The sequence below is a fragment of the Oryza brachyantha genome, chromosome 11, assembly GCF_000231095.2.
Source record: "Oryza brachyantha chromosome 11, ObraRS2, whole genome shotgun sequence".
In the NCBI taxonomy this organism is placed as follows: domain Eukaryota; kingdom Viridiplantae; phylum Streptophyta; class Magnoliopsida; order Poales; family Poaceae; genus Oryza; species Oryza brachyantha.
The window spans coordinates 11,282,743-11,295,806 of record NC_023173.2 but is presented as its reverse complement, the minus strand read 5'-3'; the positions used below and the strand labels follow the sequence as shown (position 1 = coordinate 11,295,806).

The 13,064-nt window shown below is 38.3% G+C and overlaps 1 protein-coding gene and 1 pseudogene across 1 annotated transcript; both read left to right on the top strand.

Moving 5' to 3' along the window:
• The first annotated feature begins 3,294 nt into the window (after positions 1 to 3,294).
• Positions 3,295 to 7,910, top strand: LOC121053232 (annotated as a pseudogene).
• Positions 7,911 to 8,033: 123 nt separating this feature from the next.
• Positions 8,034 to 9,763, top strand: LOC102712208. Its single transcript, XM_040529080.1, has 3 exons — positions 8,034 to 8,612; positions 8,726 to 8,896; positions 9,354 to 9,763. The coding sequence occupies exons 1-3, from the start codon at positions 8,078 to 8,080 to the stop codon at positions 9,374 to 9,376; spliced, it is 729 nt and encodes a 242-aa protein (XP_040385014.1). The 5' UTR covers positions 8,034 to 8,077; the 3' UTR covers positions 9,377 to 9,763.
• Positions 9,764 to 13,064: the final 3,301 nt, after the last annotated feature.

Below are 13,064 nucleotides of genomic sequence, written 5' to 3'. Positions count from 1 at the left end.
AGGGTGACCTATTACTCTTGGAGAGTGATCTCCTAGACTTATAGGCGTCGCCCATGAGCCTCTAAGTCTTGTGGATCGCTTGGGAGCAAGTTGTGAAGGTTCGTGCCTAACCTCCATAAGAAAATAGGTAAGTTTGATAGTGGATCTTGTGCTTATTCATAGAGGGCAGTAGGGTAGAGCGGGTTGCAACCTTGAGCTGGGCGAAGCGGCTTGATCTTGACTTTTGTGGTTGATCAAGGGCTTGCTAGCTCAAAGGTGTGAATTCGAAGATCCGTTAGCCTTGTGGGAGGAAACCAAGAGAGGGAAACAATCAAGAGAGATCCTGCTCGTAGAAGCGCCTCAACGGAGAGTAAGATCAAAAGATCCGAACTTAAAGATAAAATTGCTTGTGTCTCCATTCTTGTGTTTTCCGTTTTCTCTGTGTTCTTGCGATCTTTCTGTCTTCATCTTCTGCACACGAGCACCCCATGTTCCTAGGAACTGCACAGAAAAAAGAGGACTTTAAAAGTCTCTCTTTTTCTTAACCGGACGGTCCGGCCAAAGCTCTCGATCCAACCCAAGAGCGCCGACCGGATGGTCCGGCCATACTAACCGCTGCATTTTGAAGAAATTTTTAGGAAGTCTATCCACCCTCCCCTCTAGGCTCTCCCTCAAGGATTTCATGGTGGATGCGGTAAGCATACGTGGGAGTGTTGGGTGAAAACATGTCTATTTTGCTAACAATGTCAGACTTTTCTCATTTGTTGTATTGCTCCTTAGTTCTTTTGCATCATGTGCACTTGGATGCTACTTTCCTCTTCTAGTATGCTATGGTTAGGGGTGAATAGAAAGCTCTTGACTCGTTAGCTCGCTCGACTCGTGACAAACTCGACTCGGCTCGTTTCCTTTTTCTAACGAGCTGAGCTAGTATTTTAGCTCGTTAGAGATAACGAGCCAGCTCGAGCTGGCTCGTGAGCTGCTCGCGAGTCTAACGAGCTAGACCAAAGACACAAGATTCACGGTGTTCATTGATTTCACCCTGGGATGCATGTGTTTAGTACTTCATAGGTTCACCATATGATTTATTGGTTCAAACTTTAATATTTAAATACAATTTCATATGATTTGCATGTTTGAAATGAAAATTTGCTTGTATAAACTATTGAAAAATTGTTTAGGTTAACTTTTTATGCATGACTCACGAGCCTAATGAGCCAGCTTGAGCTTTATAACGAGCCGAGCCGAGCTAGGTTTTTAGCTCGTTACGATAACGAGCCGAGCCGAGTCAGCTCGTTATCTTAACAAGCTGAACCGAGTTGAGCTGGCTCGTTATCCAGCTCTAACTATGGTTGTTGAGACCGACGACCGTTTATAGGAAGATAGTGCTGTTTTTTGAGCTCGGCTACAATGACTTGTGACATATCTTAGAGACGTGCTCCCGATGGTATTAGCTTTTATGGTCCCTTGGTTTTTCGTTCTCCATGTGGATCTTTTGGCTGGTTTACCAATTAATCATGCGTCTGTAATATTTTAGTCCTAGATTTTTCTCATAAACTAAGTCCACTTCTTTTTTATTTTTAATAAAACTAGAAAAAATGCCTGTACGTTGCATCGGGTGAAGTTAATTTTAGTTATGTAAATTAAATAATTTTTAAGAATAAATTGCGTGTTGAAAATAATAAGGTGTGATCGATATACGATTGTGCTATTATTTCACCAATTGTAGATTTAGGTCTTGTTTAGATCCTTTAAAATGACAAAAGTTTTGCTATTTTGGAGCACTTTTTGGTAAAATGGATCTAAACACTAGGGTAAGAAAATGACAACTTTGCATTTGGCATTTGACAGTCTAGAGTAGCAAATTTCATCAAAAAGCGCATAGGGATACGGCCACATCTTACTTTTGCCAAAAAAATGGTAACTTTTGTATGCCTCTAAACACCAAGTTGCAAAAATACAATGCCAAAACTTTTGTTACCAAAATTTTTGTCATTTGTCATTTACTATTCCAAATGAATCTAAACAGGCCCTTATATTGGATAAAAGGCAAACAAAGAGGTTTGAAGTTAGCTCATCTAGACATGTGACCAATACCTTAACCATTGGGCTAGAAGCTCATCGCACAAAATAGAAAGCCCGCACATCGTGTGTGACATGGGTGATGCGGCCTACCTGGTCCAGTTAGGCGAGGTGGACGAAGAACAAACGCCATAAGTTTTTAAGCTGTCCTAATCCTAATCCTATAGCTCAGAAAAAGAGTAACAACCAATGATTTGTTGGAAAAATTGGGAACTAATAATAATACAAACAATTAAACCAATTAAGAATTTTACGAGGAACCAAGGTATATTTTATCGATGGTAAGCTTATTATTAAATAAAATAGTAGTAGGTATGGATGTGAAATATTTAATATATTATTATTTTTTGTTACGTGCTTTACTTATTATTTATAAAGCTCGTTTATTGTTGGTATTCTGGAAATGAAAATTTTGCTTTGAGCTAACTTTGCTTTGCTTGTCAAATATAGTTCGTTGTGAAGCATGGACATGAGACCAGTAAGATAAAAAATTGACAAATTCACGATTGCCAACTAACAACAAGCCCCTTGGCAGCAAGCATGCGGCGGCGAGCCATGGCGCATAGCGAGAAGCCAGGAAGCTCCGCCTCTCCTCTCCTCACCTTCACCACCCGTCCTCCTCACCGCGCCGCCGCCCCCAAGTTAGAGCCAGCCGGCATGTCCCGTTGCACCTGCAGCGTCCTCGCGCGACTCGAACCCTCGTGTGCGCGGGCGGCCCGCCACCCGTTCGGCGAAATGCGAAGGTGGAGACGGTTTGCCTCGGCTTGGCCCTGACGTCGATACTTCGACCTCACAGACACCCTATGTTGTTTTGGTCGCCATGGAAGATGCAAGAAAGCTTCTTGTGGGGGGTACACTTTGTTCTGGTTATCGATCGAGTACTCATTGTGGTTAGCTGCTCACGCTTTGTTAGTTTGTTTCTTTCCACGATGCGGAGGCCCCGCTCGATTTCTTTCTTGCCGCTGCTGCCAGAAGGAAGAGCGGAGGGAGGAGAATATAAGTACACATAATGTGAATTTTCTGTGTCTGGAAAGCAAGCATGGTATGGCATCTAACATCAATACCTTCCACAGCATGTCTTTTGCTTTGCTGATCTCTCAAGAAAAGGATCAAATTTCCATGACAGGAAGCAAATGGGGCACTCTCTACCTCGTGCAGTACTATAAATACTTCACTGATATCATCCACATCACTGCACACAAAAAAGCTTACAGTCCTTGTGTTGGAGCAAGAAAAATGGATGTAGTCCTAGATGCTTTTGCGTCCTACCTCAGTGACCTGCTCATCCAGGCTGCCAAAGATAAGGTGGGCATGCTGCTTGGCGTCTCTGATGAGATCAGCAAGCTGGATGAAAAGCTGCAATTTCTGAAGGACTACCTTGTTGATGCTGAAAAGAAGCGCATCACTGACAAGCATGTTGATGGGTGGGTGAGGAAGCTTAAGGGCATCATGTACGATGCTACTGACATCTTGGAGCTCTGCCAGCTTAAGGCCATGGAGCAGGGTGGTGCACCCGTTGACTTGGCGTGTTGCAACCCCTTGCTGTTCTGCCTACGGAATCCACTCTTTGCGCACGACATTGCCAGCTGAATCAAGAAGCTCAACCAGAGTCTTTACGGTATATGCAAGACAGGTGCTGAGTTTAACTTCATCAAGCTGGAAGCCTATCAAGATCGGAGGGTAGCCCCTCCACTCCCCAGTCGTACCACATCACCGGTGTCGGAGCGGTCTGGTGTGGTTGGCGAGAAGATCGAAGAGGATACATTAGCCCTGGTGGAGGTGCTAACAAATCACTGGGGCGCTGTTCGTGCAAGCAACAACGTCCTGCTATTAGCCGTCGTGGGTGTTGGTGGCATTGGTAAGACTACCCTTGCCAAGAACATCTTCAATGATGAGGCCATCCAGGAAAAATTTGGCAAGAAGATATGGTTGAGTGTTACACATAAGTTCAATGAGGTTGATTTGTTGAGAAGCGCCATCACTGCCGCTGGGGGAGATCACCGTGGCTCTCAGGACAGATCTGTGCTTGAGCCAACCCTTGTGAATGCCATCAAGGGAAAGAAAATCTTTTTGGTGCTGGATGACATGTGGTCTGAAAGAGCATGGAATGGCTTCCTCTGGGCACCATTCAGTCATGGTGGTCGTGGTAGCCGAGTTGTCCTTACCACAAGAGATGAGAGAGTTGCCAGGGGAGCGAAAGCCATGTACTTTCACCATGTCGACAAATTAGGGTCTGATGATGCTTGGTCCCTGCTCAAGAAACAGGTTTGTGGTTTTTCCATCTTGCAACTCAAATTAGAATAACTATTTTCTATGATTATTGATAGTCTTTGTACATTTAACCTTTCTTAATTTCCACTCATTATAATTTTGTAGGGTAAAAACATGGTTATTTTAATATATTATCTCTAGAAACCCACATACTAAGTACTCTCAGCATTCACTGTTACACATGATATCTAAACAAACCATGTTGATGTTGACATTTTGTTTGACTCTGTATGTTGTTTATATATGATTGACGTGAGTTTATTCCACAAAATATCAAAATATGATGATTTAAATTATAAAAAAATGATTTGTTCGGGAAAGCTGTTGTGACATTATAAGCCTTGGCAAGCCCTGTAGGGTCAAGAAAGAACATTATGCATGTCTAGAATTGACAGAATTTATTGTTTGGAAAGATATGCAAATCTTTTGATAAGCTCTATTGGTTAAGACAATACTGGTAGGAAGTTCTGGAATTGACACAAGCACTCTATTATTGCCCATAATTTGAAAAGTTTTCTTTTGTCAACCACAAATTAGGGTGTCATGAAGAATTCTGTATGTGCTGTTGGTTAGAAGCAGTTGTTCTGCATATTTGTATTTGCTATGCAAATTATAACATTATATGTGTGCCCAATAGTTCACTCTGACACCAGAAAATAACATCTGATGGTCTATGGAGTCACCAGTACTACTTTACTTTGCACGTAAGTTTCTAAAGAAAAATTTTAGCTAGGGATAATTTATATATTTTTGAACTAAAAGTTATACATGTTCTCTCTTAAATGACCAAATAAGGATAACAAAAATTTCCCAAATAATGATTCTGTAGTGAATACATCTGCATAATTTCATTCATTTGAGAACAAATTTCCCATAATAAACTGAACTGTAGATGATGAGAACTAGAAATCCAACCTTTATAGAGCCATCAGACATATGCAGAATTGGAATCAGACTTAATAAATATAAGGAAGAAGAACAAATCCATATTACCTTCTCAACTACAATATTTTTCTGTAAAACACGTCCCAACTCAAAGCCTTTCAACTTATCTTAGGAGTGCAGTTAAGTACTTATCTATTGTTTTAGCTGAAGGAAAATAGAGAGATGGGCATTGGCCAGTGGCAATTGTCAGCTATCTTAGAGAGAGATCGGGAAGAGAGGAAGAGGAAGATGCTGTGGCCAGTTATTTTTTACTTTTTCTGCTGACTAGATTGCCAGTTTGCCACGTAAACGCTACCTACATGAATACTGAATGTTTTGATAGTTGAGGGCATTTCAACCTGATATTACAAACATGGTAGTTGAGGGGAGTAACCTGGATCATTCTTTCTTAAAGATAATGTACTATACACATATGAATATGTCAAATTTAAATAATGGAATCCTCTTGTAAAAAATGCAACTCGGGGTTCTATTCAATCCGTCCAATATGATCCAAGATTTGTGCAATGGATTATTTATATAAATCTCTGTCTTGTGCCACCGTCTAGCACCGGGTCTGGCATATAACCCCATGTTCATTATTGCCAATACAAAATATTGACAATCAATGAATCAACATATTAGTTTGCATACTTAAAAAATTATTCCCATACTATTGTTGTTCTTATTTAATGGATCAAGGTGACTATATTGTGAACTGATCATATTTGTATAAATTCTATGATTACTACAGGAAAAGTTGAATTTCTAGTGGCAATGGTAGGTCCACCTTTGACAACTTTTTGTTTATTGATTGAAGGATATCATCCTTGGAGTTAATGATCCTTTTTGCACATCCAGTGGCTTCTTGATTGCATAATAGTTTACTATTTTTCATAATTCACATGTAATTATTTTGCATATTGGTCTATATTAGCTATATATTTGATACAAATAGATGTACAATGGATTACTTACATTCTGTTCTCATTGTTGACTTGGTGCAAATTCTATTCATGTTTTCTTGAATAGCATGTGCCACTAGCTCATTTTTGTAAGAAGCAATAATTATTTTTCTTCGAGTTCAGAATGTTTGGTATTAATAAAAATACAAAATGTTGTCACAATGAGAGTTTTTCTAAACTTGTATATATGAAAATATAAACTACATATATGGGTAGTACTAAATAAATTTATGGGTTTAAATTGCCTTCAGGTTGTCCTAAGTGAGGTCGATGAGCCTGAGATTGAGGCGCTAAAGGATATTGGAATGGAGATAATCGAAAAATGTGATGGTTTGCCACTTGCTATCAAAGTTATAGGGGGCCTTTTGTGTAGGAGAGAGAGAAATGAAGGTGTTTGGTCAGAGATGCTGAGTAATTCCACATGGTCAATTGATGTAATGAGCGAAGAGCTAAACTATGCACTGCACCTTAGCTATGAAGATCTCTCTCCTCATTTGAAGCAGTGCTTCCTGCACTACTCACTTATCCCTAAAAGTGTTGTCCTTGGTTCTGATACGATTATTGGTATGTGGATCAGTGAAGGACTTGTTCTTCAAAGCACAAAAGAACTAGAAGAAACAGGAAGAGATTACTACAATGAGTTAATCATGCGGAATCTATTAGAGCCAGACACAGATTATGTTGATCAATGGCATTGCACAATGCATGATGTTGTCCGCTCATTTGCTCATCATGTGGCTAGAGATGAAGCATTGGTAGCTCAGAGTGAACAAATTGATACCAGTAAACTTCATTCACAGAAATTTTATCGTTTATCCATTGAAACTGATGAATTAGAGTGGAGCCTTCTAAATCAGCAAAAATCACTGAGAACAATAATATTTATGGGTGACATCAAGCTTAAGCCTAGTGATTCATTAGGCAACTTTTCAAGTCTGCGGATTTTGTATATAGATTCTGCAAACCTTGTTCATCTGGTTGATTCTGTGTGTCAACTGAAGCACCTAAGATACTTGTCCATAGCAACAGATGAATCTAGATTGCCAGATGACATTGGTAAGATGAAGTTTCTGATGTACATTGACCTTGATGAGTGCACAAATTTGTTGCAACTTCCTAATAGCATTGTAAAGCTAATACAACTGAAATATCTAAGCTTTACTGATACAAATATACATGTAATTCCCAAGGGGTTCCATGATCTGTCAAGTATTCGGCAATTATATGGTTTTCCAGCTCACATGGGCAAGGGTGGTGTTTCATCAAGAGATTGGTGTAGTTTGGAAGAGCTAGGGCCTCTTTCTGAGCTCAGGAGGCTAAGACTAAATGATATGGAGAATGTGTCTGCAAGCTTTTATGCTGCAAGGGCTTCACTTTGCAACAAGAAGCATCTGACCTATTTAAAGTTATGCTGCACTACTAGACTGGGAGATGATGGGTTGGTCAAACAGGAAGGTGTATCTGAGATGGAGCAGCAGCTGATTGAGGAGGTGTTTAATGAGCTTTGTCCTCCACACTGCTTAGTTAATCTCGAAATTTCTGGATACTTTGGATCTTCCCTCCCAAATTGGATGATGTCATCAATATCCGGAATGCCTCTTAAGAGCTTAAGGTATCTATTTCTTGATGACCTGGCTTGTTGCACCCAACTACCTGATGGTTTGTCTCAGCTCCCTCATCTGCAGCTCCTAAGAATTGATCGTGCTCCAGCCATCAAACGTGTTGGGACAGAATTCCTGCAATGCCATCATCACAGCCATCCTTCCCTGATGGCAGATGTGTTTCCCAAGTTGCAAGTGCTAAGGTTCTCAGGGATGGTGGAATGGGAAGACTGGCAGTGGGAGGAACAAGTAGAAGCTATGGCTGCCTTGGCTGAGCTTCTGCTTGACCGTTGCAAACTGAGGTGTCTTCCTCCTGGCCTAGCCTTCCATGCAAGGGCTTTGAAGACTCTAGGTGTATATGAGGTCCAGAAACTCAAGTCTATTGAGAATTTCGATTGTGTTGATGAACTGTCTGTTGGTGAAAACCCTGACCTGGAGAGGATATCTAATTTCTCCAAATTGCGGAAGCTTGAGATTGTGCTCTGCTCGAAAATGGAAGTATTGGAGGGTGTTCCAGAACTCAGAAGCCTCACACTCGAGGATTACAGTATCAAAGCACTCCCTGGTTATTTCCAACAAGTAAGCATGAGGAATTTGCTTCTGGATTGCAGCTTTGAGCTTCTCAGTTCCATAGCCATGGGAGATACCGGTCCTGAGTGGAACAAGATAAGCCATATTCAGCAAGTGAAGGCCTATGCAGATGATGGAGACGATGAAAGAACATGGTATGTCTCCTACACACGAGATCCCTACAGCTTTGAGACAAACATCACCGAATCTTCGAAGCCCACTGGTATATTATTTTTGGGTTGCTTTGTTCATTTAGTTTATTTTTCTTAGTTTGCTTTGTTGATTCAATCTGTCATCTGTTTGTTAGAGTGGAAATTAATTTTCTTGTTTATATAGCTTTGCTGCATCAGAATCAGAGGATGAGAAGTAGTATGTTCTCACAAGAACGACAGCAGATGTTGCAGTTATCTAGGAGAAAGGCTACGATGATGTCCCCATGCTTACAGAGAAATAGGCGATTGTTGGGTCAATCTTCTCATACCAGATGCTCGGAACAAAGTTTTACAGGTATTTACAGGCACTCTGTTACCAGGCTTCCATTATTCTAACTGTTCTTATTTTCAAGGTTTGGTTGTAGAATGCCTGTTCCCCGGCGTAAACTGAAAAGTTTAATCTATGATAAAATGAAAAATAACAGAGGTATATATGTTGACATTTGTCTTATACATGATACCTTAGATAAATCCAGGTAAATATAGATTATTGTTAAATCATGAGTTGGGCAAAATATGTCTGAATGCATCAACCGGCAATAAGATGGTGATGCAAAGTTGCACAAAAAAAAACCCCCATTAATTCAACTCTTAAGTTACTTCCAATAAGTATATATATATTTTAACGGTATTTTCTACCACTAGCTAGGATGAAAATCCCTTATGCCTCTATCTGGATCATTCAATAGCATGACTAGGATTGATTATCTACACCAACAACATAGGTAAAAAGAGCTGCCTTAATCTCGCAGATTCCATGATCATGGAGGGATGATTCAAGTAGCGGGAAATAATGGAGTTGGAGTCGGATGGGGCCACCATCTACTGCTTGTTGGAGGGTGACTAATTCAGTTTTGCGAAGAAGGAAAAAAAAAACTCTGCATTTCAGTTCAGTGACCTTTTCGCTATTGCAGTTTGCATTTTAGAAACAAATTAAAAGGCATGGGTGTAGAGCTGGCTGTCCTGTCCCACAGGAATCAGATTTATACCCATCTACTTCAGAGCTTACCCTATATGTTGCCTACTTCCTGTCTTTCTTGCATCAATGTTCTTCTGTTTATGTTGGGGGGAAATGGTTTGTGATTATATACAGGTTTTCTTGCTGAAAGTGCAGCTGTTCCTTTTGTCTCAACATTGGTGTCGAAATGAACACTCACTAATGTTGCCGAGCTGTAAGAAGCATGCGTTTTATAGCTGTTGCATAATCCTGCTGCTGATCTGCTCCTTTTCCGTTCATATGAAGAATCTAGAAACATGCTTTCCTTCTCCTCAGATAGGTCATGCATTTAAAAAAAAAGATATGTATATGCAAAACCTTGAATGATAAGTTATTAGTTATATATGCCTTGCATCGACTCAAAAAGTCCAAACGCCTATAGATTCAGCTTAAACATTAGTAGTTTCTGCTGTTGCCTGTTGAATTTTGTTTGCAGTGTGTTTGTATTTTATTAAATTTGTAGAGAAACGAGTTTGTCTTTCAATTCACTCTCATGCCCTCTGTTCTGCGAAATGTACATTGTATAAAAAAGGATATTTGCTCACATCTACATTTATATATGTACACATTAATTAGAAAAAAAATGAATACATGTTCGGTGGGCTGTCTTATCATGACTACATATAAATACATTTTCTTAGTTCTTCTTAAAAAAAAGTCGTGTCCATCTTTTACTATCGAGTAAAACATATTCTTAATCTAATTCCAAAATTCAGAATTAACAATTAGCAGGATGTAATTGGGATGCAATCTTCTTATAATCCCAACCAAAACTAGCAACACATTTATCATACAATTAACTTAGGGGGTGATTGTTTGACTTTTTCATTGGGAAAACCAAACGGTATATTAAAAAATAATTTGTGAATAAAATATTTATATACGTATTTTTAGCGATCTAAAAGCTAACAGATAAAAAATCTCTAAAATCAACTCTAAATTTAAGGATTAAACTTCAAATTTTGGTTTATAAATATAAGCAGAAGCGAAAAGACGATGTGTCAACATTTATTGCATCAGATCAGAGGAATTTGTGTGTAATATATGGGCTAGTGATTAGTTTATCTGGACAGCCCGAGGAAGTTCTCAAGTAAATCAGAGCAAATTTTAAATGAATCTAGCCAACTATTCCTTCTGTTCTGTATTATAAGACTTTCTGTATTTATCTAGATTTATCCATGCATCAATATATATGTTTTGTATATAGTCTAAATTCATTAGCACACATATGAATCTAGGCAATATTAGAGAGTCTTATAATATGGAACAGTGGGAATATGTCAGACCGTCTTTATGAATCTTTCCTATAGTAAGTTTCATAAGAAACCACTCCACTTTTAGATGAGACCGAATTATTATAACATAAGAAATCCACTTTTGTCACAACCCGCCTATTACTATTATTAATTTTAAATTTAGGACACAATTCTTTAAAGTCAGGGGGGTTGCACATGTTATTGGATGTAGCTATATAGATACTACCGTTAGTGAAAAGCAAGTATTTACTTCGTTTCAGATGATAAGGCGGGTGGTTGTTTGAGTCCTTTGTGGAAAAAGCCAAATGATATATTATAAATAAAAAATAATTTGTGAATAAACTTTTATATATGTATTCTTATCAATCTAGAAGCCAATGCTGAAAAATAAACTTCAGTAAAAAAACTTAACATCAACTCTAAATTTAAGGTTGAAAATTTAATTTTTGACATGTAAGACTAAGCAAAACCGAAAAGACGAGGGTGAAGATGTTCTCGGACGATAAGCTTCATCTTCCCAAGTACTGCCTTGCTGTCCCAGTGACGAACACAACTTTAAAACAGATAGGACGGAATATTCGATTAATACAACTAAACACAACACATACTATCGACTTGGAACATCTATCAAGGAACATCTATCGACTTTTGATGGCATCATCCACTCTTTTCAGTGTTAGAAGGAGTTGTTCACCAAATAGCTTCTTCTACATATGTGTAGAATGAAGGATCCCTTAGAACAAAGTGTTTTTGATTGGTTATAAACTTTATAATTTTTGAGTTGTTGAGACCCTGCAATTATCTTGTAACGTTTACTTAATGAAAATTATTGACGAGCAAAGCCATGTTAGTCTTACTGGTCAAAAAAAATATCTTAATGTCTCCACCATATCTTCATGTTTGGTATGTTTCCTCATTGATGTCCTAATATTTCTAACATCCTTTTACATCCTTTTTTATGAATGGTATGTTTTGTAATGTACGATGCAAATCACCCAAAGTTGATAATTATCTTTTGATATGCTGCTATGATATCTTAAGAATTAAGTTTAGATACATACATTGGAGGTTGATTATGTTACAGATTAGTAATAGTTACAACCCATTTGTCATTTCGCTTTATAATCATCATCCGAGCTTTGCAACCTGTTTTTCTTAGTGATTCGTTTTCCTTGAGCCACCGTTAGTACTTGATATCTGAGAAAAATTCTTGTTCAATCACTCTAAATGACAAGCAAATTCGTACATGTTATACTTTTTTGTTACACGACTTTTTCTGGTGTTAGAGACCTTAGTGCCAAAACCCCAACTCTTTGCACAGTCATTATAATATTTTTGAACTTTTTCTTTTGAAAAGAATTCCATGCCAACATGAGCCTCAACAGGTTGTGATTAAATGTCTTGACGACAAGTAAGCGCGGTGGCACGGAGTTACCGCCACGACGATGAGAAACATGAGGGTAAGATGGTTGGCGCAGATGAGAAATACGCCGTGTTTTATTGGTTTATTGTCAGAATTGGAGGTGCGGGTGATGATCCCATTATATTAACGGGAACGGTAGGGTACCAGCCCCTTAAAAAATATATTTCATTTCTCTATGTATCCACAATCTAGAATTTTTTTTAGACAAAGGAAATCCTAGTCTCTGCTTTAATAAAAGCTAAAGCATATGAGAATATCACGTATAATAATAAATAAAAACTAATTAGTATGACATATAAAATTTGAGTTTATTTAAATTTAATATATAAAAGAAATGAGTAAACATTATTACCAAAAAAGAAATTAAATGAGAGAACATCGTACAGAGATATTCTCTACATAAATGACATCTAATGCTAAACATTGGATATATCTTAAAATGCAGATTGACATATATAAAAATTAGCCCATGCAAATCTACTTCTTATTAATTATAGAACACAGAAGATATATATACCCATATCATATTTATAGGAGCATCCATCTATAACTATATGTCTATATGTTATTAATTGCATACCAATATTGCTAGTTGGTGTAATATATATATATATATATATATATATATATATATATATATATATATAGAGGGGAGTTTCAAACAGAACATCAAGTTTGGTTAATTTCCTTCACCAACTCAGTAGTCTCCATCTGTCACCATTCTGATAGCCAGCCAGCAAGCTCCATCGATTGGTAGCTCATTTGGCACCGCCGAGATGACGTGGCG